We start from the raw sequence: 25,525 nt of genomic DNA on the forward strand, positions 1-25,525 counted from the left end.
TTCATGTTATTCATCATTCATCAAAAAGCCACTTGCTATTTGCTTTATCTTCAAATGTTGACATATAGTAATTAAACTACTATTCTTAAATTAATCATTCATTTTGCAAGTCTAATCGTGTCCGACGATTATAAACTGTTTCATTCAGCCAATTTTTTATTTTTTTTATCGATTACCAAGGTCAAAGAGTATACTAGTATTCATTGTAGACTTAAGTCTATGCATAAAGATCTTGTCTAAACAAATGAATTTTATGAATTTACATTACCGTGTAGAATCTATAGATCACAGAGAGATATAAAAGCTAACTTTCTACCAATATATGCATGAACTTATAATTAAAGTATCGAATATTGTTGGCTATATTGTCTGATAGACTGATACTGTACGTATATATATATGTGAATGACATACAAGAAATGGATTGTTAAAACACATTCTAAATCAGACTAACAACAAATTAACTACGACTTTTCTGTATCTACGTAAATTGAATCTCAAGCAAAATAGAGACAACTTTTCGGTTCTTTTGGGGATAATAACATTTTGACATGTTATCAACTAGGTTTGTTGGGATAATTAAATATGAGCAACTACTTGCGTCATTAATTACATGTGTAGCAACTTAGTTACGGATGCTCATGTGTCGGTACTAGTTACGTCATTAGTTACTCGGCGTGACTTGCGCTCCGAGTCAAATACTACTTGAAAACCAAATACCAAATACATGTTTTCCAAAGTAATAATAATGGAGAAACTTTTTTTTTTTTTTTTTTTTTTTTTTTTTTTTTTTTAATAATGGAGAAACTTGACAGCATACGTATACACACATACACATGAATATGCGCTCCTCTGTCCTTTTGGGTACAACTAACGATTTCAGGAAAAAAAAAAAAAAACCTGCCGTACAAAACTGTATAAATAATAAGCTAATAAAATTCGAATTATAGTGCGCAGATTATAATTTGGGACAACTAAAAAAGAAAGAGATGAAATGTATCTAGGGATATATTACCCATAACATTTGCGTAATTGTAGAACCGATGGTTCTTTTAGTGAATTATTTCGATTGAATCTTCATCGTATGATTATATATATAATCATATCAATTTATATGTCATAACTTTATTTTCAGCTATCTAGCGATCTACGACTTCTGTAGTGACACTAACCGGCTAGAGCTTTATTCCATTCTCATTAAGTTTATTTATACTTTGCTTTTTGTGAGTCAACGTTGGGCTGTCGACTTCCCATGTTCATATCTTCAAGGATTACATCTTATAACATTTATGGACACGAAAATGTGGATCCTATCATGTGAATTTTTATGATAAGTCAACGAGCTTTTTTTTTTGTAACCATATAATATTATCAGTCAACAACGAGGGATCAGCATGTGGATGATGAATTCTTCCAAGAAAAAGAAAGTATGAAGAATGTAATCTCCCTCCTCTTCATTAAACCCTACACCTAAATTAATATCCCATCCCTCAGCAAATACAACTCTAGCTTACCTAGCTTGTGCTCGTTCTCGTAGATCCTTCATAATAGGCATGCATGTATATATGCATCTAGTTTCACTGCCTCTGCAACTATAAAACGACAATGTTAGATCAACATCAATTATATATCTACGCTTTTTTCCATTTATATTGGTTTCAGGCTGATGAGATACATTTTTGGATGTGTACTCTTATTTTTCAGGGCATATGTCTTTTTTTTGGCACGTAGATCATGAGCATATGTCTTTTTTTCTTTTTCGAAAACAAGTGATCTCATCAGCCTGAAACCAATATAAATGGAAATATGAGAAAAGCTTAAACACAAAAATGAACTTAAGGAAACAAGAAAGAAATAAAGTATAATGACCATATGTAACTATAAGATTTGAGTTTCAAGAAATCTATATCTTTGATCGGAATTGGAGGAAGAACTTTGCCTTGTTGCTTCATGCTTGCGATGCGAACACTATAGGGTTTGTCTCGGCTTGATTTCCTGTGTCTAGCGCGACCCATTCATCGTCGTAAAGGAAAATAATCAAACGAGAAGCAGGAATTCTTGGTTTAGTAGGATTTTCGAATACAATCGTCTTATAATAATAATCTACATCAGGCCCATAAGTTTATAGTTGAGAACATTGAGGCCCAGACTATGAGCCCCGTTCCGTTTCGGTTCACTTTTTCTAAACGGGAAAATTGTAGTAGATTAGATCCATGGCCCTTGTGATCCTAAATTGTAAATTCCTAAGTTTGAAAATAGAATTTGTTGTTGTCTTTTTTTTTTTTTTTCATTATAAAGAAAATTAATGTTCTCACCAAAAAAGAAAAGAAAATGAATGTTGAAAAAGTGATAAGGGAAAAACAAAAGAAATGTCGATGAATTGCTTAAAAGAAGAGGGACAGACCATGATCCAAAGGTCATGATATGTGTCCGATAAAGCGAGAGCTAAAGTCTCAATCAATATTACTGCCAAAAACATATTTCTATGGAAATATATTTATAATCACTTTCTTTTGAAAAAGCAATAGCCAAAAAAAATAAAAATAAAAAGAATGATGAGAAATAATATAATCCAACAAAAAAGTGGGGATAGCTCTTTCCTTCAACCTTCCACATGCCCCATTTGGTACACTACAAGATGGACAGCCGAGTCCTGTCCTTTTGACGTTTCCTCTTTGTTCTCGTTTTTTTCTTCTAAACATATAATATATTTTCTATATATACAAGGGATACATACTAGTGAAATTAACTTGCTTGGTCTATATGTTAATTCAATATTAATTAATCAAAATACTGGTTAAACCACTGCAATAGTTATCATCTACTAATTCACATATATCATCTACTACCGTAACTTGAATCCATATGATTAACATACCGACATCACTAGCATAACAAACCACTATGTCTTTTCCTATTTTATAAAATCAATGTAAATAACTATAGAACATTGTACCTTTCATAATTATAAAGTTACATTATACAGATAAATAAATAGGAAGGTTTAGGAATTCATGGTTACAAAATGGATTTTGATGAGAAAAAAAATTCGAACATTTTCCACAGAACACTCATTCATATCGTACGGTTGGTAAAAGCTTAAACAAATATAGTGACTGAATAAAGGAGAACAATAATAGTAGTAGTAGTTTTGGTACGACACTTCACATATCCGTAATGATGTGAGCATAAATCTCGGCATAATCTACGTTTTAATTTGAGAGTTCGAAAGCAAAAGTCATGAATATGCACAAAATGATTACGCAGAAAGTCAGGTTCTGATATAAGTATGTAAAAGCATTCACAAGCTAATGACTTAGTTTTCATTGTAATCATTGGTTAACATATTCTTATAGTTATATAAACTATATATTAATGAAAGTTTAAAACAACAATTAAGTACACAATTCTCATTTCCCCTTCTTCACGAGTTTAAAGCGAGCTGCAGGTGCCTCCATCATTCTGTTTTCTCTATCTTTTTTTTTTTTCTTGCTACTCATGCATCTTATGATTTGTCTTTTAACTGATTCGTCTACTAAAAAATTATCTTTGCTGAAAGGTTTAAATTTATATGCATAAGTAGCATTCTCATATAGTGAAACATGTGAATGTTCAATCAGAAACAAACCCAATTAATTCTAAATGTACCGGGAAAAAATAGTAATCAATTATAGCTGAAATTATGAATATTTAGACTTCTTCTTTCTTCACTAGCATATATAAGCTAGCTCTTTGAAAAATTTCTAGCATGATAAAATATATAGTAAACAAAAAAAACAGAAGTTCATCGTTTTAGTGGTACAGTTTGAATCGTGAAAACTCACTTTAAGAAAAAGAAAGAAATCTAAGAAAGTATAAACCTAGCTTGCTAGCAAGAGTTAAAAAAAAAGTAACAAAATTGTAAGTAGGAATTTAAAAAGAAAAAAAACGATGGGACGGGGTGGTGGTGAGTGGTGGTGGTGGTGGTGGTCGGAGCAGACAGAGAAGGGTCCTACAATTCGCCTAACCGTAAAGAGCCACATTCCTTTTTCCCACTCTTTCTCCTTATTTTCTCAAAATCCCATATATAATTCTTTGCAGCCATCTTAATCTTATTAGTTCTACTCTCTATATATATATGTCGTATATTGTTTGTTTTAATTTATTATATATGATCTTGCTTATCCTTTGCTGACCAAATAATCTTAATTAGAGCTAGTAAATCTAGGTTTTCTCGGAACTCAAAACTCATCTTCTTTAGATTTTCTTCTTTTATTTTGGAATGCATGTTTTCTTTTATAGCTAGTTTGCCAACAAAGTACGTAAGTACAATTTGAGTATGAAATCTTCTCACCTATTATTCGAGTATTTGAATCTTTCTTTCGCTACTTTACATAAGTATCTATTTACCGAACTAGAGTTACTTTTTAATAGAGTTACTTATATATATCTGGTAAAGATATAGGATAAAGGAATCAAAATTTGTTTCAATGCATGATCATATAGATCACTGATATATACTCTTGCAACATCGAGCAGAAAACATGGTGTCATATAAACAACATTTCTTTGATATAATTTTACCAACTAGCTTGAAATGTACACCAGTACAAGAGAGTTTGAATCCACTTTAGCTTAGGTCTTTCGGATATATAAGTACCACAGTATTGTCCTCATAGCTTTCATGTGTAGCAAGTCAATGCTTAGTTAGTAACTGACTAGAGACATTCTAAATTACCAATACTTTTCACAACTATTAACTAACGGATTAAACCGGATAATTGAATCGGATTTCAAGTTGACTATCGAGTGTGTTGGCCAGACGTTAACCCAAAACCAAACTTCAACTAATTAATATCGAATAAAACGATTCATTCTCGAATATAATATAATTTATTATTAGTTTCTCCCACTATATAATGTAGTTTATGTACGTAATGATGTTTACTGTTGGGTTGTTCGTTATTAATAACACAACAATAAACATAAAAACCAGAACAATTGAAATTCTAAGTAGTCAAAGACACATTGATAAACACGTATTATATGATATGCCCGACATCGTTTTATGATGTTTTGAGGTTGTTTATTGAGGAACATCAGAAGCTTAAGACGCAACTTCGATATAGAAAAAAAAAATCCCAGTACAATTGCTATGTTTCAATTTTAATATGCAAGACATTTAATTTTGTCCTTAGAGAGAAAAAAAACATATAGAGATATAATCAAAAGATACTAATCTTGATGTTAGGGCCGGACATTTGAGAAAACATGTCTTCTACCAACAAGATTTGACAAATCGTTTATTACATAGTACTGTACTTATTGAGTATGCATGAGAGTATCTATCTAACAACAACAAAATTTACATTTAACACACAGTGTCTCTCCTCGATCGAGAGCGAATAATAATAATCTTACACTCCGTGTGATTTGTTAATCTTTATAGTATAATACGTAGTATATATATTCATGGACCATGAATGTCATCAAAATTTGGTAACTTCAAACATCGATCGTGGTTTCAAGTAATCAACAAAACACACCACACAAAAGTATATATTGACAATACTTTTATGGGCAAAGTGAAAGTAAACCCTTAAGTTTTTTCCATTTGATTCTCAATATATTTATACGTAAAAGAAAAGTATGTAAAACTTAGGGAAAAATCATGATTTGGTATTTACCTTGGGATAATAAAAAAAGATAAGTAAAAAGAATAAGAAAGAGTAAAGATTTGATAAAGAAATATATTTACCTCTTTGGTATTGAACATTGTGACAGTATCAGTATGGTACAGAAATAACGTCAGAAGGAAAAGAATTATCAAAAATAACGTACACTGTACATTTTTTCTATTATTAATTTTTATATATATATATATATATTTAAATTAAGTGTTTTTACAAAAAAAAAAGCAGAAAAAATGTGTCAGAAAGATTTATGCAGCTTTCATTCATTCATCACTTGCACTGTCTCGTGATGAAAATTAAACTTTTTGTATCAGAAATTATTAAAAATTACATTTAAAAAAAAAAAAACAAATACATTAAAAAGAAGGAAAAGAAAAAAAAAATTCCCTCCTTTACAAAGTGCGTTTGCTTTGTGGAGTCTCATTCTCTCTCCTCTGGTAAGTGAGAGAGGATCTTTGTTTGTTTGGTTCTGCAATCATAATTTCGTGATTTACTAAAAATGTATTCTCTTCTTCTTCTTCTCTCTTATACGCATAGAAGACCCTACTCTATGATCTTCTTCCTCTCTTCTCTTTGTTCTCTCATGGATTTTTCCTTTTTTTCTCCCTAAAATTATGGGTTTTGTTCTTTCTCTCTCTCTCTCTCTCTCTCTCTCTCTCACACTCTAAAGCACTTGTCTTTCTTTCTTTGGTCAGAAATCTAAAGATGGTTTTTGTTCCGAAACAGTTATTTTGACTTCAGAAAACCAGAAGCTTTAATCCGGGTTTCATGGCCTAAAGAGCTACACTTTTCTTCTCTTCTCTCACTTTCTCGATGCTGTTTCTTCCTCCATTGCCTTAAAAGTTTCACAATTTCAATGGTATTTTTGTCAATCACTCAACTGTGTGTTTCTGGGAAGACGAAGAAGAAGAACAAGAGTGTGTGATTGATTGATTGATTTATTCTCCTCTGATTGATTGATTTTTTTTTTTTCTTTCCGAAATGGCATTTTGGTGCATGTCATTTCTTCTCATGGTCTGGTTTTTATCGAATTCTGACTTCTGTGAAGCTCAGCTAAGCGATGAAGCCACATTGTTAGCCATTAATAGAGAGCTTGGAGTTCCTGGATGGAGTAGCAATGTCACTGACTATTGTACTTGGGTTGGGCTCAAGTGTGCTGCCAACAACTCCTTTGTTGAAAGCCTTAATCTCTCAGGGCTTCAGCTTAGAGGTAATCTCACTCTAATCTCTGACCTCAGAAGCTTAAAGCATCTAGATCTTTCTGGTAACAACTTCGATGGACCAATTCCTGCATCTTTTGGCAACCTCTCTGAGCTTGAGTTTTTAGATTTGTCTCTGAATCGTTTTGTTGGCGAAATCCCTGTTGAGTTTGGTAAGCTTAGAGGCCTTAGAGCATTCAACATTTCTAATAACTTGCTTGTGGGAGAGATACCTGATGAGCTAATGGTGCTACAGAGGTTAGAGGAGTTTCAGGTCTCTGGAAATGGCTTAAATGGTTCTATACCTCACTGGGTAGGGAATCTGAGCAATCTCAGGGTGTTTACAGCTTATGAGAATGATTTGGTTGGTGAGATACCAAATGGGTTAGGTCTGGTTTCTGAATTGGAATTGTTAAATCTCCACTCAAACCACCTTGAGGGGAAGATTCCAAGGGGGATTTTTGAGAAAGGGAAGCTGAAAGTTTTGGTCTTGACACAGAATAGATTGACCGGTGAACTCCCTGAAGCAGTAGGAAACTGCAGCGGCCTCTCGAGCATTAGAATTGGTAACAATGAGCTTGTGGGAGTCATTCCGAGGACAATTGGAAACATTAGTGGACTTACCTACTTTGAAGCAGACAATAACAATCTCTCAGGTGAGATTGTTGCAGAGTTCTCGAAGTGTTCTAATCTCACTCTGCTGAATTTGGCAGCAAATGGGTTTGCTGGAACCATTCCAGCAGAGCTTGGCCAGCTCATGAATCTTCAAGAACTGATTCTCTCAGGTAATAGTCTCTTTGGGGAAATCCCTAAGTCGTTTCTTGGACATGGAACCCTTAACAAGCTTGATTTGAGCAACAACAGACTAAACGGCACCATCCCAAAGGAAATCTGCAGCATGCAGAGGCTTCAATATTTGCTCCTTGATCAGAATTCCATAAGAGGAGACATACCTCATGAGATAGGAAACTGTGTGAAGCTGCTTGTGCTCCAACTGGGTCGAAATTACTTGACAGGAACCATTCCTCCCGATATTGGTCGCATGAGGAATTTGCAGATAGCACTCAACTTAAGTTTCAACCATCTGCATGGATCATTGCCTCCCGAGTTAGGAAAGCTCGACAAGCTCGTGTCATTGGATGTCTCTAACAACTTGCTCACAGGATCCATACCACAACTACTAAAAGGTATGATGAGTTTGATCGAGGTTAATTTCTCAAACAACCTCTTGAGTGGTCCAGTGCCAGTTTTTGTTCCTTTTCAAAAGTCTCCAAATTCGAGCTTTTCGGGGAATAAAGAGCTTTGTGGAGCGCCATTGAGCTCTTCTTGTGGATACTCTGACGATCTTGAACATTTAAGATACAATCACAGAGTCTCCTACAGGATTGTGCTTGCAGTGATTGGTTCTGGTATTGCTGTCTTTGTATCAGTCACTGTGGTTGTTCTTCTCTTCATGATGAGGGAGAAACAAGAGAAAGCAGCAGCTAAAAACGTTGATGTTGAAGAAAACATTGAGGATGAGCAACCAGCGATTATAGCGGGAAATGTCTTCCTTGAGAATCTAAAGCAAGGAATTGATCTTGATGCAGTTGTGAAAGCAGCTATGAAGGAGTCAAATAAACTCAGCACAGGAACTTTCAGTTCAGTTTATAAAGCCGTTATGCCTTCGGGGATGATTGTTTCAGTGAAGAAACTCAAGTCTATGGATAGAGCTATAACTCATCATCAGAACAAGATGATCAGAGAGCTGGAAAGACTCAGCAAACTTTGCCATGAACATTTGGTTAGACCGATCGGGTTTGTTATATATGAAGATGTTGCTCTTTTGTTGCATCAGCATTTACCTAATGGTAACTTAACTCAGCTGATTCATGAGTCCACCAAGAAACCTGAGTACAAACCTGACTGGCCAATGAGATTGTCCATAGCTGTTGGGGTAGCAGAAGGTTTAGCATTTCTCCACCATGTTGCCATCATTCACCTCGACGTTTCCTCAAGCAATGTCTTGCTAGACTCTGGTTACAAAGCCGTGCTTGGGGAGATCGAAATATCAAAACTATTGGATCCCTCCCGAGGCACCGCAAGTATTAGCTCAGTTGCAGGGTCCTTTGGCTACATTCCTCCAGGTATAAACTCTTAATTCTTTTGTTACCAATAATTTCATTAAAAATCCAACACTTTCCCTTGTTTTATTCCAGAGTATGCATACACAATGCAAGTTACTGCACCGGGGAATGTTTACAGCTATGGAGTTGTGTTGCTTGAGATTCTAACCTCAAGAGCGCCAGTCGAAGAAGAGTTTGGTGAGGGGGTCGATTTGGTGAAATGGGTCCATGGAGCTTCAGCAAGAGGAGAAACACCGGAACAGATACTTGATGCCAAGCTTAGCACCGTGTCCTTTGCTTGGAGGAGAGAGATGCTTGCAGCTCTAAAAGTTGCATTGCTTTGCACAGACATCACGCCTGCAAAAAGGCCAAAGATGAAGAAAGTAGTTGAAATGCTTCAAGAGGTTAAGCAAATGAAATGAGATAATGAGTGATGATATAGTTTCCTATATATGCGTGCTTTTCCTCTGTGTATTATATAGAGTATTATGATGAATTGATCGCTTATGGTTCCAATTACTGAAATTATAAATTAGATCATATATAGAAGAACCAATGTACATCTGGGGGAAACTGTTCATCAAGCCTTGTTGTGGAATCAAAAAAATCTTTAGATTACAAGACCACGTGAAAACCAGATGGCCTCTTTCAATTTTTTTACAAATCACACCAAAAAGAAACAAATGAACTGGACAAAAGAATAAGTGAAAAAGCAAAAGAGGAGATGGGAATTAAAAAAACCTACGAGGAATGATCTAAGTATAGCACGACGGAGGTAATTCCGATTAATGATGCTAAAGATTCTAAATACGCAACTCAAGACTTTGAAGACCAAACAAACCTAGCTTTGTTATGTTTTGTTTGAGTTCTTGACTGGAATTCAAAGCCAAACATGGTTTGGATCTTGCCGATTATCAACAGCCAGCAGCTTTAAGGAAATTGTCGTAAGGGCTTGAGGCTGGTAATCTAAATGCTTGTTGGTTATTTTGTAGTTCTGCAAAGCACTGTGTCTGAATAGTTCCCACTGGAGTTCTTGGCGATTTCATGTCGAATTCTTTCACCAGTAAAGGGACTTCGACCTAAGCAAATTTTATTAATCAGTAGAAAAATGATTAAATTATTATCGTGGAAGATGAAACCAGAGGCTGAGATTGGTTTCCAAGCAAATAGATTATCAGAATTCAGTAATTTATAGCTAGGGCCTAGGGGCATTACATACCTCGGTATAAAATGTTGAATTGATCATAGGATGAAAAGTTGCGGTCGTGATCTCTTCATCATGCTGACGTGGAGAGCAGTTAACAGAACTGTCATGTCGCAGCTGAGAACTCAAAAGACTTGAGATCTTCTGCTGTTTTCCCATTAATAGATTCTCACAATGAAGCGTCATTTCTTTGTATGAAGCATCAGCTGCAGTATGAAAAGAAATTCTACCCACTTGACGTGTTGTCTCAACGACCTTCGAAAAACAAAACAAGTATTTTAGTATGTTACTTTGGTGATGACTTTGCAATTTAATTTCTATTAAGAAGGCACATATAACTTACAGATTCTAGAATTTGATTGACGGTCAGGAGGTCTGGGATTTCAGAAAATGTTACAGGATTATTCTTTGTTACGGTTTCAGAGCCATCTCCAAATTCTTGATCCTCGTGAGAGAAGAGTGCCGCGTCCTGAAGACACAGACACAACATATTTCAATAAGATGTTCCATCTCAAGGTTTTTAGAAAACTATGGGAAGCAGAAGAAATTGTTACCATTTTTTGAGGTTTAACATCTCCAGAATGGGTTTTCTGGTTGTCTTCTAAAAACCGGGTTCCAAGTGGACATGCATCATCTGGCATGAATTCAGTGAGTAACTGCTCCCGCATTTTGTCCATTTCAGACTGGATACAGTTGACTCTTTGTTAGTTTGCTGTGATTATCAATTGATTTACCAGAATATCGAATGCTACCTGGGGTAGAGTAATTTAGTTGGGAAGTTGTAACAGTAAACACTTACATTGCACATATCTTCTAAGCTTTTGACAATTTCATAGACGAGTGTTCCTCTGCTATGCTCAGTGGAGACTGCTATGTTGGAAAGACAATCTAAAGCTGAGGAATCATCTCTTTCGCATCCGTAAGCAACTTTTAGCTGATCTGAATTTACAGCCTTCAACTTGTGATCGTCAACCAAGTGCAAGAATGGGTCGAGCTGAATCAGGCAAAAGAGGAAGTTACAACAAAAAGAGGGAAGAAATTTTTCTCTGTATCGTGCAATAATTCAACGAGAAACAAAAACATCAACGTGGCAACATTTTCACCAGAATGATCAACGTACCCTTGGTCCCTGAAGTGCTACTTTTGTAAAATCCGCCAGAGAAAAAAGATTGAATGCTTTTGAAGAAAAGAGAACCATTGATGCAGCCAGAGTAAAGAGTGACCTTCGTCGAGATGGAGGAAGTGGTCCTGAAATAGTAAAAATAAGGATCTACATCATAGTTTCCATACCAAAACCAAGGATAAAGGTTCAACTCAGGGAGGAAACAAAACACATGGAAGCTCACCTCCTTCCATTAAAGAAATATCTCGCAAAGAAAGTGCCATTTGGAAACTTCGAATTAAAGCTTCGTGACTTGAGTTCTGAAAGATAAGAATTTTATGATATATTAAATAAAATTGTGTCAGCAGATATATCATAAGAAGATCTAGTGAGGAGGCTTTGGTCATAGATCATATAAACAAAAAAGAAACACTCAGATGCAGAGGTGGCAAAAGTATTGAGATATGGAATATATGTTACCTTAACACGAGAGAACAACAATACAAGACTGTAGGTGTTAGCAATCGCCTCATAATTGTCTGGTGTATTTGCTGGAGATATGGATTGCGCCCAGATTGATGAAAGCAAAAGACCTATCTGGTGACTACTTAGCCTTATATAGACAGCATCCTGAGGAAAATGTAAGAAATAAAATTAGAGTGGAGATTGATCCAATGTGTACCTAAGAATTGGAAGCATATATCAAGAATTTTATATAATTAGAACTGTAGTTAGAGTAGTTCAAGAGGCTATTTTGGATTCATTTATTACATATACTCTTGGTCCCATCCTAAATCTATGTTGAGAGCCTTGGGGATATTTTCTGACTTACATACATATAGGCCTATGGGGCCACATTTAAGGTCAGTAAGAAATGTACTAATCTTATAGTAAGTTTTTTCACACAAAAAAAAAGGTTGCAAGGATGTACCAGCTCAGAGTTTAAAAGATCCACAGAGTTATCTTCTAGTGAGGTCACTGGTTGATTCCAAGTGCTATATGCCTGACTGTATGAAGATTTCAATCTGTCAAGGATTTCCCCCCTATTGCTTCCAGATTCTTCCGCAGGCATTTCGTTTTGGCTCTGATCAGAAGTTAACATTGATGAAAATTTATCCTTCTTCAGCTTCTCGAAAAGGGCTGCTGAGGAGGAAAAGACAGACGCGGTCCTTGAAAGTGAACGAGGAAGACCCATTCCTTTCTTAAGATCAGTAGTGGTCGAGGAAGGGCGTGGGCATACTGAGGTTGGTACCAGCACAACAGAAAATATACGGTGTGCGCCAATCCGTGTTTTATGATCTGGATGGACCATAGCTTGAAGTAACTGATGGAATAAGGCCTCGGGAAAAGCCTGAAATGAAAAAAGTAATAGAAGCTTAGCAATTTCATTAATATTGGTCTGATCTCTCAACGACAAGAAAAAAAAATACTAGATGTTACAGGGAGGTTACCTTGTTTTGATATGACAGATTTGGTAAAGAGGCTATAATCTGAGCGGTGCGAAAAACAGCAGCAATTGTGGTTCTTGCTACGTTTGTGACAGCTGAAATATTCTCCAACATCATAGCCATAGCATCTAGAATTGGGCCAGCGTCTCCAACCTTAGCAATCGACAGATCAGTCTCACATCTCTTTAAAAAAGAATATACTGAAGAGGAAGAACTCGCTCTGAGAGTGATAATAATTTGGATATTAGTAATATACCTTTTTTGTCAGTTGGACGAGGCACTTATCAACAGCTACACTGACCAATCTGTTACAGTTTGCTGCGTCAGTTCCCAGATTTGCTTCATCTAGAGAAGAATGCATGCATTTTCTCAAGTGCCTCATGATATCGCTTATTGCGCTGACTATTGCTGCTGAGTACTCAACTTTTGCAATTTCAGCAAGGGAAAAAGTAACCTCTAAAATGTTGAGCTGCATACTTGGCTGTTTAAGCACACTTTTATGATCAAGGTGTTTAATCAACATAGACAGTATAAAGTGTGTTCTTTGCCCTGCAAGATTGCAGAACTATTTCAGAGCACTGATCATTTAGGAAGGACTGAAAAAAAAAAAAGATCAGAGCTTCATACCAGATATTTCCATTAAAAACTGCAGATCCCTTAAAACAGGGAATGCAATCGAATTCTCTTTTGACCATAGATATCCCTCATCAAAGTAACGGAACACAGACTCAAGTATACGTCTCATGGTTGTGGCCTCTTCACCTAGCTTGGCCATGTTATATAGGCAAACCTTGGACCAAAAGCTAGGGTCCAAGGAATCTTCCCTGAAAAAGAAAAGATATGTTGAAGAGAAGAAAAGAACCCAAAAAGGCAAACATAAACACAACTGACGTGAGAAGAAATTACATTTTGACATTTAGTTCACCCTTGTCATTCACAACTGTTCTCCAAGAAGGAACATTTATGAGGGAATCTGCATAAGCGACATGACCTTCATTTTTCAAGACTTCATCCACCCACTTTCTGCCACTATCATTAGCATTTGTTGATATTTTGGGATGACCATAATTTTCCAAGACTGCTGAGACAACCTGCCACACAAATATTGAATTTATCAATTAACAGATAGTAACATCTACAACCTACAACTCTACTAAGATCCAATTCTAGCCATGCGATCTCTATCCACATTTCTATAAATCAGCCATTACTGGTAGATTGTTATGGTATTCCAAACTTTTGGCCAAAAAAAATTAGAAAGGAAATCTGACAGAGTATCCTTCACTTCGTCTATTGTTAGATACCAAATATCAATTGCTTTCGTTGCAGTCAGAAATAACAGATCATAATATATAGGAATCCCGAAACCAAAGTTTACCTGTGAAGATAACAAAAGAAACTAGTTCATAGCCTGAGATTTACTTACATTGTCAAAGTCGCTGGGGATATGAGAGTATTCACCCATCAGCCAAATCTGGAAATAGATAAACGGACCAGCATGCATCAGAAGATACTTCTAGATTCACAATAATGAAGAATAGTATTTACAGAAGCATAAAAACATAACCGTAATTACCATCGCTGAAAGCGCTTGAAGTCCTGCTGCACGCAGACTCCGCAATCTGTCATCATCCCCACCTTCCAGTCCTAATTGGCACAGCTTTGGGAGAAAGCCTTCTAAGTTAAACAGGGAACTGCCATCCTTCTGAGAAATTTGGTAGCAATCATGCTATATTATTATTTCTTCTTTCCTTAACTAATTTATCAGATAGCACCCGATACGAGGCTACAAGAGAATTCTATCAAATATATAAGAGGCTGACCTGGTTATTCACAAATTCGAAAAGAGACTGACATCCAATTATCTGCATTTCATCTTGTCGAGTTTGATCCAAAAGAGCTTGCACCGTCCTTAGAAAGCCACTAGAAAAAAGAGGCCTGAAGAAAAGAACAAAGGAAAAAAAAACCATGTTACCTATACATGCCGAAAAAATACTCATGCTTCAATAAAGGTTACAGTTATGGTTAAATCTCTTGCCTTCTTATGCTAAGCCAAAAATTATCTTAGACAAAAGAGAACATTTGAAGTGTTTGTAAAGAAAGCAAAAGAAGGATGACCTCACATTTGCTCCTTACAAGTGACCAGAAGCCTTCTGTAAATGCACATAGCTATCTTTGCCAAGTGGAAATTCTCATTCCTCAATTCCTTGTAACATCTTTGTTCGAGAGAATCTGATATCTGGAAAATCATATAATTTAACAACAGAAAACTAAATTTGGGAACAAGAAAATCTGAAAACATTGCTATGACGAGTGATCTGACTCAAATATATGAACTTATGAAAACCAGATGTCAAAGAATTGCTAATATTCCAGTCCAGCAGAAGAGTTTTTTTTTATGAATAATGTTGTAGACTTGGCATTGGGTAATTTATACCTTTGGCATTCGCACAGCGTTCTTTGCAGCATATTCACATAGTTTTCCTATCTTCCGGTCATTTGGGCCTTCATCCTGTCAGAAATTTAAGCAGTGATAAGTTAAACCAACCCACCAAGAAAACCAAGAGGGAAGCTCCAGTTTTCTATTATACTGTGTCACATTCACTAGAGATTGACTCAAAAGCGAAATGAAATGCAGATAAACAAACTTTAACATAGAAAAGGGAAAGGACATAAGGTTAAAAACAAAAATTTCTGGCACCCTGAAAAAAATAGAAACACAGATTGCATAATTACTCATGATTTCATCATTGAAATGTCACTGCAGCCATAGAGAGGCTGACTTAACAACTATGGTGCTTCCAATAGCAATGGCAATGTATGAGAATTATCAACTCAAGCAACCATCAGTCATATCCTCAGTAATCAAAGACAATACTTAAGAAACGAGAAGGAAATCAAAATCAAACTTTCTTTAGACTAAAGAGAGAGGGAGAGAGAAAAGGGAACAAGAGAAAATAGAAACCTGATTACGAGGGAAAATATCAGCAATGAGCTTCTTGTACCTCTTGACAGGCTGTCTAGACCTTGCACGCAGGGCGGGGCAAAGAATGCAAAGGCTACCACAAACTGGCAAAACTTGCCTCGAAATAACACCCGAGACTGAGCTCATTGCCTCTACTCTCAGATTCTCACCCAAAAAAAATAATGATCAATCAAAAAATCCTGATGAATCTATGAATACGTGTAATCCTCCCTTCCCTCTTGATCCACCGAAAAAGCCCTAAAGCTTCCTCGGGCAAGAAGGTAAACAGAGCTCGATGATTAAAACGAGTCACTCCTTAAAACACACAAGCTCTTCTTCCTGAAATTATCCCAAAAAAAAAAAGTTCAGAATTTCAAAAACGACTTCTATAACCCCCCGAAAACGAATTTACCCAACAAGTCTGATGATCAAAAAAATTTAACAAACCCAGATGACAAAGTACCCAGATTGATCACGAATTTCAATGTAATGCTGCAAAAACTAAACATCAATTTACCTCAGATCAAAGCACAATTAAGCCAGCCGATGACTGAAAAAAATTGATCGGAAAACTCGGAACCCAACGAAGATTGTTTCTCTCTCAGTAGAATGTAGTCACCAGATCGTCCGGCGAAGCTTTGAGCTTTGAGCTTTGATTAATTTAAGTTTCCCTTTCCTCAGATACGTTTCAACGGCACGACGCGGGTTCCACCTTCTGCCGTTTCGTTGCTAATTCCTTTTTTTTGTTTTTTTTTTTTTTTACATTCTCTTTTATAATAATCTTTCAGATAAATCATCTCTTAAGCTCAGCCGTCGGATGCGAATACCAGCGGCTATGGTTATAGAACGTATTATTTTATTTTAATTATTTTTCTTCTTTGTTGAAAATTGCTGAGGTAGTTATTGTATTTTGGCTAGCCAGCTCATACAGTGCAAATAAAGCAAATTATCTTCTTAAATTATTCTATAATTAGTTTTTTTTTTTAAATACTCACACGTTGTGTGTGGGCATGATGTGGAAAAAAAATTCTGAATACATTCTTAGAGAAGAATAATTATATTTTGCTGATTATCTTTTAATGTCCTCCTGATAATAATCTACAGTAATAGAGTCGAATGATCCGGTGTAACACTGTGAGTCGAATGTTATATAGATTAAAATTATTCATTATTAAACTTAAATCGAATTCTTTCGACAAGAACACGTTTTTGTATTTAATTAAAAAAATTGGTACACCACTGATCACATCATGGAGTTTAATGCACCGTTAAGTTAGCTGCCACTATAATTAACGTCGTTAGTTGCACATGACGTTCGTTCACATTGGGTTGGCGATCTGTTTTTTTCTTTTATTTTTACCGCGGAAAGCGGGTAAAAGTTTCCCGCGGAGAACTCGCCAATGATACAAGTCAAAGTCAGTATAGTAAATTTAACGGCGACCATTGGTTAGGTAAGTTTAAGAAAGAGTAGTGTCTATCTACATAAACCACACCACCCAAGGCCAAGGATATAAACTCTAAAGGTTGGTCTACAATTCTGGACATGAGTTCTTTGACTTTGAAAGAAGAAGTTGTTCAAAGAATATGTCTCTTTTTTCTTTTTTTTTTGGTGTTCAAAACCAGTCAAAAGAGGAGGAAAAAAAAATACAATGTTGAATACTTTCAGAATAAATGTAATATGTGGCTTATGAACGCCTCTGTTCCTATGCATTAGATGTACCTCGGTGATCCCTTTCAATATGGTTCACAAGATCCACAGGATCACGGAATCCTCTGCTACATTTGGGGCAAACATCGATCGTCACTTTGCCATGACTCTGTATCTTGTTCCTCTCATGTGTTTTCTCTACATGTTCCACGAGAGTAGTAACTGAAGAGAATTTCGCATTACACTGTGGACAAATCTCTATGATGCCATCATTGCTGCTGCTTGAAAACTGTAGCTTCTGGCTTATGTCGTTACCGAGTCTGCTGATTCCTGCTTCTGCTGAAGATAAGAGATTAGACCATCTCGAAGAAGAGGATGATGAAGTTGATGCAGAAGCTTTGTTGGGTCTTGCTGTTTTAGCTTCTTTTCTGCTGGTACCACTACTCAAGAAACCCATGAATGGGAGTTTTCTCGGTCCAGGGCAAGTGTGATCAGGTCCAAAACGGTGTTTCAAGCAGTGATCGATATTGCAATCCCGGCACTTGATGGTGTTGGAGAATGTCAGTTGCTCCTTGCATCTTGGAACAGGACATTTCTTCTTCTTTGTGGCTTTTTCGTAGTTTGATGGGTCACAGTCGGTGTTGACATGTTTCTCCCAAGTTATGTTTGGGTCTTCGTTTGGGTTTAAGCGGACTCCTTTAGCACAGAGGGGGCATATAACCACAGTCACATCTTCTCTGTCGCCTTTTGGACAACTATGTTTCATATAGCTTCGATGATCCAAACAGAACACCTGTAAAAAACCATTATTAAACTTCTCCTCCAAACCAAAGAAACGTTTTGATAAAAGATTCAGAGAACCCAAGAGCGAGAACAGAAGCTAGGAACTGAAGTTCAAATCTTCAATGGCAATTTTTCTAATAGACACATGTGGGAACAAACAACCAAACTAAGGAAGCACACAAGAATCATTGCATGTGTTTTCCTGAATCAGGATCATTAGCATTTGTTTAGAACAGAATGATTCAGAAATAAGAATCAAGAAACTGGACACTGTAAATGTGGAAGAACACTACCTAACTCAATCGAAAGTGCTAAGTAGTTGCCAAATGCTGCTAAGTAAAGATCCAAATGGAATATAACTTAACAACTAACAACAGTCAACGAAAAGGATTTGCAGTGAGATAACGTGGAGATTGAAAATCCATTGAACTCAATCCTATACCAAACCAGAGGCAAGTAATCTACAACAGAAAAGGGACAATTTTTCTCGCGTAGATTCCAGGGACCGAAGATATGGGATTCGGAAGTCTTAAGAGTCTATACACCATTCAATTCGCGTCAAACACAAAATAAATAAAACAAGATTTTTTTGCATGTGAGATTCCAAACAGAGAGGGAAAAAAAGGAACCTGGAGGCAACGGTCGCAGGTGAAGGGCAAGAAATCGATCTGCTTGCAAACATCAACGGAGCAGTGTTTCCCCAGATCTGGAAACTCCGGAGTCCCCATTCTTTCTCAACCCAAGAAAGAGCTTAACCAGCAATTCAAAAATACAACCCAAACAAAACACTTCCGACAAGATAATTTAGGATCCCAAAAAATAAATGAAATAAACTCTTAGGGTTTCTCGGGCGAGAGATAGAGAGAAAGATTCTGCGGATTCTGATGAGCTGAAATTTCGCCAGAGCTTTTTAAAATATACAATTCTTTAGGAAACGTCAACTAGGATATTTCTTCTTCTTTTCAAAGTCTCTCTCTTTTCCCCTGTCCTAATCTACAACTCCTAGAACCAAATCAAATAAAAAGTGAAGACTTTATATCGTTCACAAATTTTTACAAAACCAGCAACTTTATTTTCCAAGAATCAGAATTGACTTTAGCTTTCCTTTATCATATTAGTTCTATCTCATGTATATATGTTAAATGAATCCAAGCACGCTTTATCACATTGGTTCAATATTTGTAGAGGTGGAAATTAAACTGGCACCAAGAAAAGCTGGATTTAAACCTTTTTTCAAAACTAGAACATTAATAAGATCCATAACATGAAAACTGAGCAAAATATAAATCGTTTGGAAGAGATGAAAACCATACGGTGCACAATCCAGCAAAACATATACTACCCAAAGGTTCAACCAAAATTAACTCATCAAGGATAAATCCAAACAGAGCACAAGCTTGGAGCTTTATCTAGGCTTGGTCTTCAACCTCGGTCACGACTTTGACAGGAACATCCTTGGACGCCAAGAGATCTGTGTACTCCTGGTATGGGGATTTCTGGAATCTCGTCTCTTTCCAGAACTCTGGTGTAAGGAATCCGTATGTCTTCTGAAGGCAGTCGAATGTAGCCTGCAAAAACATGAAACCAATTTAGCAAAGCAATACTCATATTCTTTAGAGTACTCCAGATAGGTATAAACTCACAAGTAGCAACTAAGCAAACACATTATATGACAAAGTACGGCATCTCATATTCAGATAATGACAAGGATTGACAAGATACAAAAGATATATAAAATCAGACAAATGTCAGTCAATTTGGTATACTAACAGCAACGACAGGGAAGCCGAACTGAATTCAACAACTCCTTAATATATCAACAGCAAATATTTACATATTGATAATCCATTGCAGATTAGAAGAAAAAGAGACACACTTTATTACTTTCTTGTGCTTTAAGATTGAGCCCCGTTATGTTTTTGGGATACACAATCTATAAACCATTTTGCATATTGAAGCTGTTAATTATTAATATAGAAATATTCCTTTTGTATAGATTTGTGTAAGATCCTTGTATAAAAATACATTTCGCAACATTGTAGTTAGCTAGCTATACTTTTACAATTTTGGTGTGTTGCGATATACTTACCTATTAATATTATTATTGAGACAAATTCCTAATTTAACTTTGACTTTACTCTGTTTCTAAAGTAGATCTCCCCCTTCTAGGTTGGAATGAAACCCTAGCTTTAAGAGCCCTATATTTATATTAGCTTGTAACTCTTAATTTATTCAGCAGCAGTTTTGAAAGAGACGTATCTCTCACAGCCCTATTACACACGTTCCTTGGCCATGGCTCCTACGGCTCAGAAGGCCGATGCGCATACACTCAAGCGAGATATTCACCAGTGTGCAACGGCGGTGCAAGCTCTCGCCATCCAGGAGGAGGATTACATCAATGTCCAGCCACATGAAGAATGCAATAATGAATACAACCCCTTTTCAGAAGAGCATCGGTTCAAGTTTGAACTCCCGAAATATCATGGCGGACAACCACCGGAAGAGTTTCTCGATTGGATCTTCACGGTCGAGGAGACTCTTGAGTTCAACCATGTACCTATGGAGCAACGTGTTCCCATGGTTGTGATGCGATTCCGCGGAAGGGCCGCAGCTTGGTGGACGCAACTAAAGGCACAGCGCGCACAGTCGGGTAAACCTAAAAACATGTCGTGGGACAAGCTGAAGAAGAAGATGCGTAAGATGTTCGTACCATTCAACTATGATCAAGTGATGTTCCAACGCTTGAACATGTTGCAACAAGGACAGGGTTCAGTTGAAAGATATTCCACCCAATTCTTTTCGCTTTTGGCGCGTGTTGACCTGCAAGATTCGGACCAGCAAATAGTGGCTCGTTTCGTTGGTGGCTTGCGGAAAAATATCCGAGACCATCTTAACTTGCTGTACTGCCCTCTCACTGTTGCGGAGGCTCATCAACAGGCCCTCGCCATGGAAGCTCAAACAACTAAGAAAGACGACCACGGCTTTTGGCCAAAAACTTTTGTAGAAATAGCTCCATGGTGTTTCGCCGCTGCCTTGTCCGTTGTTTGGCTTTCGGCCCTGAGACGGTAAGACGCCAAGAACAAGAAGACTCCCATGCAGCCCTATAATTTAGTTTTTGTTTTTTTCATTAATTATAATTCGGCAGCGTATGAAATTTATAATTAACTCACTTTGGACTAGTACTGAAGTTATGAGATATATATCATAATATATTTGTGTATTGGAGTGTTTTGGTATCTCCTTACGTACGTTGAACCCCATATTATTATATCATCAAGGTTTTATGCGGCAAGATATATCATGTCGAAGCTAGGGTCAATATATATATATATTCCCCCTTATACAATTAATAAACCTAAGAAAGAACGACAAATTCTGCATGTTCGTAGATAGTATAACTTGATTCATGGTCTTAATTTACTAAGAAGTCATAAATTGCATAATGTTTCAAGTTTAAGGTGAGATTTCAAAAGGTTTTGACTTTTGAATCCTTTATAAACTAATGTGACAATACGTATCCTTGTCTAATAAAGGCACATATTAATCTGCTTAGCAAAAAAAAAGGCACATATTAATATATCCATTTTATAAGCACGAGGTGAAAGCTACTGAGGATAGCAGAATCAGGGTCGAGAACTTGGACGATAAGCCCAAAAATATTCATAAGCATCGAGCCACCTTCTCGTACAAGTCACGGGGCCAGTTCCGGTGAGTGTTGCTTGCAAGAAACCCAGCAATCTGCGGATAGCGACCAGAGGCCCAAGTTATCATGACTTTGTAAAATAGACTCAATCAAGATTATTATGAATTTGTTAATTCATGTACCTTGGATCTCATGGCACGGATTGATCCATCAGTGTCAGGTACATTGTCCAAACACGTGAGATATTCTGAGACCTGAAGGACTCGTCTTCATCTGCTGGAACTTTAAATGGTAATAGCCAAGCCAAGATAATGAAAGAAATGTTATATATTACAGACTCTCAGATTGTGCTATGGGGATGGCTCAGTTACCTAACAACTAACCTAGCAAATGAAACTGGGAATACCTGATCCGGAACTTTCTCGCCAAGCTCTCCTTTCTCTGCACAAACCTTCTCCTTCCCCTGCCTCCTGAATTGGGCAAACAGAGATAAAACTCTCAACTTATTCCGAGATCAAAATCGATTTATAGAAGAAATACAAAAAAGGAAGAAAGCAAAATCAACATTGACATCGAGATTAATATTCCTAAATCTTTTTACCTGCATGAGCAGTCTTTCATCTTCCTCCAGCTTTAGTGTCTTCTGTAAAGAGTTAAAACAAAGGGTTAAACAAATTGTTTGAGATTGGTGTATTGCATATCACAACGTAACATGCACAAGAAGATGATTTCAAGAGATAATACAACAAGTGTGTTGTTTATATTTTATACCTTTGCTAGTTGGTCTTCCACGCAGAGCAAGCCTTGGCTTAACTGTGTTTCAAGGGATCGCAGCTCCGCGAAACTCAGGCTGTTGATACCCTCACCACTCAGTCTCCTGGGAGTAGAAAACAAAACCCCATAAGAGCCAAAATAAAAGGAAACGAAGAAACATGACATTCTGGTTACAGGAAGTGGGACAATGCATGCTAATGAGTCAGAAGCTGTACTCTTTCGAGTTCGCTACTTAAAGTCTCAGCAATTTACAGCTGCAAGATCCGAAGCTTGTAAGAGCGCAATGTAAGCAATATATATCTATATGGAGGAGGGTAAGTGCATATACATACCAATTCTTCATAAACTTGTTCTTGTAGCCTTTGTTCGGAGCTGTATCCGTTGCAAAACCCAAAAGACGAAGAAGTAGAAGAAGTCAGGGTTTTTCTTAAACTAAAACCTGACTAACAACTTTGAACCTAGATGATCTATTAGATTTTCTCATAACTCAGATTCTAAGATCCAAGCTTTAATAATATTCTTAGTACAGTCAGATAACGAAGGATAAAAATTTTGTTAGTACAGTCAGATAACAAGAAATAAGAACGCTAAACAGCCCTCTGAAGATTTTCTGTGTGTAAAGCTCTTTTATGTCTGGACACTAACCCGAAAGGAGGCACAAATTCTTTGCAAATTTCCAACAGAGCCACCAAGAGCAGCCTAGACAGGATTAAAAAAAGCAAGAAGCATGTGACTAAGTGAGAATGATTATTGAAAAATCATGTAACTTTTTAGACAGCATCCAACCATTTGAAGTAGATGATAATCAATATGCCATATTATCAAGTACACAAAAAACAAAAAACGAGAGAGAAATGAATACTTGTGTCAAGTGACTCTGAATTGTGTCCATTATAAAATTTTCATGCCCGAATTGTTATTGACGTCTTGCACCTAAGGTGAGGGACATCCTCTTCGGAACACCCAGTTGAACTGCTGAATATTGCCTGGAAGTTTTTTGTCAACAATCAGAAATCATTTGCATGGATTTAAAGAAGGCAGGACTATAACAATTATCCTTAGAGAGTGGTTGGCTGGAAGATATAGTTTCTGGTAAAAGGATTACCTGAAGAAGCTGCCATATTTTCTTCATGTTGACAGATTTTCCGCGAGTAACCTCAGCACCAAGAGTAACACAAGCGTCCTTAAAACACATAGCAGGCTATACAAAAGTAAAGATTGGGATTACTAGAAAGCACAACCAAACAATGAATATGAGGGTAGCCAGTTTTTATGGCTGCTGCATAGAAGGTAGACTTCGACAACTAGTTAAGGAAATGAATATGTACTGAGTTTTAGGACAAGGTATAGGAAATCCATACTCGAAATGGAAAGCCTCGTTCTCTTGAAGTGTTAAGATTCTTCACAACCTCTCTATAGACGTATGCTTTTTTTTCTCATGAATGGGTATGTTAGCCAGAGCCACAAGTTCTTTACCTGGTGTTGAGGAAACTCGAGGACTTGAAGCCACCGGCACTAGTTGACCAGCATGAGCCTCTCCTCTTGTATCAATCAAATTCGTTTTAGGTTCTGCTGAGGCTCTGAAGGAAGTCACGTTTTTTTCTTTTTTTCCAATCCTCCTGTCAAGTCGAATTCAAATTGAATATTTAGCATCTAATACATCCTGTCACTAAGCAAATCATCCATATCCATGAAAAGTCTCTATTAAAAGATAACTGCATAGTAAAAATGTACAAAAAGATAACGTTGGTCATTGAAATCGAACAAATCCAAACAATTTTGGTAACAACAATATAAGCAGCGGTTAGGAATGGAGGAAAAAGATATCAGCTACATATAACCAATAATAGCATTCTCCAAATTCACTATAATAGGCTGCTCCTCTGTCGATCTATAAAAGTGATAGAACAACTACTCCAAGAAGCAAAAGGGTACTAATGCTTTGAGGTGTGGATAAAGTAATTAACTAAGAAGTCATCAAGTTATTCAATCTAGTGGCATTTGAATGAATTTGTAAGTTAGGAATGCTAGTTACAAGTGTTATGAGCTCAAACTACCAGGGGGGAAGGATGTAATGGTTCACCTGAAAAATTTATCTCTATAAGTAGGAGAAGGAGCAGAAACTAAAGAGCGGCAGCAATTATGGAATTGTAAGCTACGGCATCGATGATCTATCAAAAGAAACAGAAGAGCCTTTAATTGGAGAAAGCATCAACAATGCACTGTACGACACAACATCAGCTCTTAGAAATGGCTACTTTGCCTAATCCACAAGAGGGTACTTAACAAATATGACTGAGCTAGTTTCCCCAGCCCGTTCGTTCGTCTAGCTCAAAATGAGAGGACACTAGATTCAAAGTGGATAGATAAGTAAAAAAATACTCACACTTAAATATCTCCTTCAAAACCAAACATGTTCTGCCTCAGAACGAATCTCGCAGGGACAGGAACCAAACGGAGCTCTCTTCCGAGCTGCATCTGGAGAAAGAGGATATAACCTCGATCTCAAAAGAAAAAAGAAAGAACAAAAAAAGGAAAAAGTGAAAGCCTCTACTGGAACTGGAGGGTTTACTAATTTTAGAGAGTTTAGAGATTTTCCCACTATATAAAAACAAAACAAAAACAACTCGAGAGAGAGCATCAGTCTTTTGACTCTTTTCCCACAAACACAGACTTGAGAGAGCATCAGAGCGATTAGACTCGAGAGAGCATCAGAGAAATTTCGAAGGCGATCAGAGCAATTTCGAAGGTGTTGGAGATTTCTGAGATCGTACCGAGATTTTCAATCATCACATTCAGATACCGAGATCAATCGTGTTTCAGGTGTGTTTCGGATTATGTTCCTGTTCGTTTGGATCTACTTGATTTAGGTTTGTATGGTTTAGGTTTGTAATCACTAGACTGTGCATTTTAGTTCTTGATGTTGGTAATCTCCGGGAAAATTACCAAACAATTTTGGCGGGAAAATTACCAAACAATTTC

At 36.7% G+C, this 25,525-nt stretch overlaps 4 protein-coding genes across 12 annotated transcripts; 1 reads left to right on the plus strand and 3 right to left on the minus strand.

The window, feature by feature from the left end:
- Positions 1 to 6,085: 6,085 nt before the first annotated feature.
- LOC17888008 (leucine-rich repeat receptor-like tyrosine-protein kinase PXC3) lies at positions 6,086 to 9,492 on the plus strand. The gene is made up of 2 exons (XM_006293591.2): positions 6,086 to 8,997; positions 9,070 to 9,492. The coding sequence occupies exons 1-2, from the start codon at positions 6,654 to 6,656 to the stop codon at positions 9,396 to 9,398; spliced, it is 2,673 nt and encodes an 890-aa protein (XP_006293653.1). The 5' UTR covers positions 6,086 to 6,653; the 3' UTR covers positions 9,399 to 9,492.
- Positions 9,493 to 9,540: 48 nt separating this feature from the next.
- LOC17889595 lies at positions 9,541 to 16,424 on the minus strand. Of its 3 annotated transcripts, XM_006293381.2 has the most exons (20): positions 16,213 to 16,424; positions 15,696 to 16,034; positions 15,168 to 15,242; positions 14,854 to 14,969; positions 14,554 to 14,668; positions 14,307 to 14,435; positions 14,157 to 14,204; positions 13,637 to 13,821; positions 13,358 to 13,554; positions 12,987 to 13,279; positions 12,734 to 12,883; positions 12,214 to 12,633; positions 11,763 to 11,912; positions 11,527 to 11,602; positions 11,301 to 11,428; positions 10,980 to 11,174; positions 10,735 to 10,863; positions 10,524 to 10,649; positions 10,196 to 10,435; positions 9,541 to 10,055 (listed from the first exon to the last, which is right to left on the minus strand). In XM_006293381.2, the coding sequence occupies exons 2-20, from the start codon at positions 15,840 to 15,842 to the stop codon at positions 9,891 to 9,893; spliced, it is 3,084 nt and encodes a 1,027-aa protein (XP_006293443.1). In that variant the 5' UTR covers positions 15,843 to 16,034; positions 16,213 to 16,424; the 3' UTR covers positions 9,541 to 9,890. The 3 variants fall into 3 exon arrangements, with proteins under 3 accessions (XP_006293443.1, XP_023640746.1, XP_023640747.1); XM_023784978.1 differs by lacking the exon at positions 16,213 to 16,424 and having other exon boundaries at positions 15,736 to 15,830; XM_023784979.1 differs by lacking the exons at positions 15,168 to 15,242; positions 15,696 to 16,034; positions 16,213 to 16,424 and having other exon boundaries at positions 14,849 to 14,939.
- A 795-nt stretch (positions 16,425 to 17,219) lies between these two features.
- Positions 17,220 to 19,177, minus strand: LOC17887577 (zinc finger AN1 and C2H2 domain-containing stress-associated protein 11). Its single transcript, XM_006293448.2, has 2 exons — positions 18,756 to 19,177; positions 17,220 to 18,136 (listed from the first exon to the last, which is right to left on the minus strand). Exons 1-2 carry the CDS (start codon positions 18,852 to 18,854, stop codon positions 17,399 to 17,401), a joined length of 837 nt encoding a protein of 278 aa, XP_006293510.1. The 5' UTR covers positions 18,855 to 19,177; the 3' UTR covers positions 17,220 to 17,398.
- Positions 19,178 to 21,542: 2,365 nt separating this feature from the next.
- LOC17887875 lies at positions 21,543 to 25,357 on the minus strand. Of its 7 annotated transcripts, none has more exons than XR_002834198.1 (12): positions 24,930 to 25,357; positions 24,627 to 24,714; positions 24,020 to 24,162; positions 23,649 to 23,744; positions 23,406 to 23,529; positions 23,189 to 23,242; positions 22,876 to 22,915; positions 22,541 to 22,646; positions 22,371 to 22,412; positions 22,176 to 22,239; positions 21,952 to 22,042; positions 21,543 to 21,864 (listed from the first exon to the last, which is right to left on the minus strand). XR_002834198.1 is itself a non-coding variant. In XM_023783653.1 (6 exons), the coding sequence occupies exons 1-5, from the start codon at positions 22,884 to 22,886 to the stop codon at positions 21,960 to 21,962; spliced, it is 315 nt and encodes a 104-aa protein (XP_023639421.1). In that variant the 5' UTR covers positions 22,887 to 23,173; the 3' UTR covers positions 21,543 to 21,864; positions 21,952 to 21,959. The 7 variants fall into 7 exon arrangements, 1 of the variants encoding a protein (XP_023639421.1); XR_002834197.1 differs by having other exon boundaries at positions 21,952 to 22,051; positions 22,153 to 22,239; XR_002834195.1 differs by having other exon boundaries at positions 21,952 to 22,051; positions 23,905 to 24,162.
- Between the last annotated feature and the right edge of the window lie 168 nt (positions 25,358 to 25,525).

This window comes from Capsella rubella, unplaced genomic scaffold (genome assembly GCF_000375325.1).
Source record: "Capsella rubella cultivar Monte Gargano unplaced genomic scaffold, Caprub1_0 scaffold_4, whole genome shotgun sequence".
Classification (NCBI taxonomy): domain Eukaryota; kingdom Viridiplantae; phylum Streptophyta; class Magnoliopsida; order Brassicales; family Brassicaceae; genus Capsella; species Capsella rubella.

Coding starts and splice junctions, on each gene's coding strand:
- LOC17888008 (XM_006293591.2), top strand. CDS start 6,654: ATGGCATTTTGGTGCATGTCATTTCTTCTCATGGTCTGGTTTTTATCG. Junction 8,998..9,069: donor CTTTGGCTACATTCCTCCAG/GTATAAACTCTT, acceptor GTTTTATTCCAG/AGTATGCATACACAATGCAA.
- LOC17889595 (XM_006293381.2), bottom strand. CDS start 15,842: ATGAGCTCAGTCTCGGGTGTTATTTCGAGGCAAGTTTTGCCAGTTTGT. Junction 12,884..12,986: donor TCGTCCAACTGACAAAAAAG/GTATATTACTAA, acceptor TCGATTGCTAAG/GTTGGAGACGCTGGCCCAAT. Junction 11,429..11,526: donor TATTTCTTTAATGGAAGGAG/GTGAGCTTCCAT, acceptor TTACTATTTCAG/GACCACTTCCTCCATCTCGA.
- LOC17887577 (XM_006293448.2), bottom strand. CDS start 18,854: ATGGGGACTCCGGAGTTTCCAGATCTGGGGAAACACTGCTCCGTTGAT. Junction 18,137..18,755: donor CCTGCGACCGTTGCCTCCAG/GTTCCTTTTTTT, acceptor GGTTTTTTACAG/GTGTTCTGTTTGGATCATCG.
- LOC17887875 (XM_023783653.1), bottom strand. Junction 22,413..22,540: donor TGGAAGACCAACTAGCAAAG/GTATAAAATATA, acceptor AACTCTTTACAG/AAGACACTAAAGCTGGAGGA. Junction 22,240..22,370: donor ATGAAAGACTGCTCATGCAG/GTAAAAAGATTT, acceptor TGCCCAATTCAG/GAGGCAGGGGAAGGAGAAGG.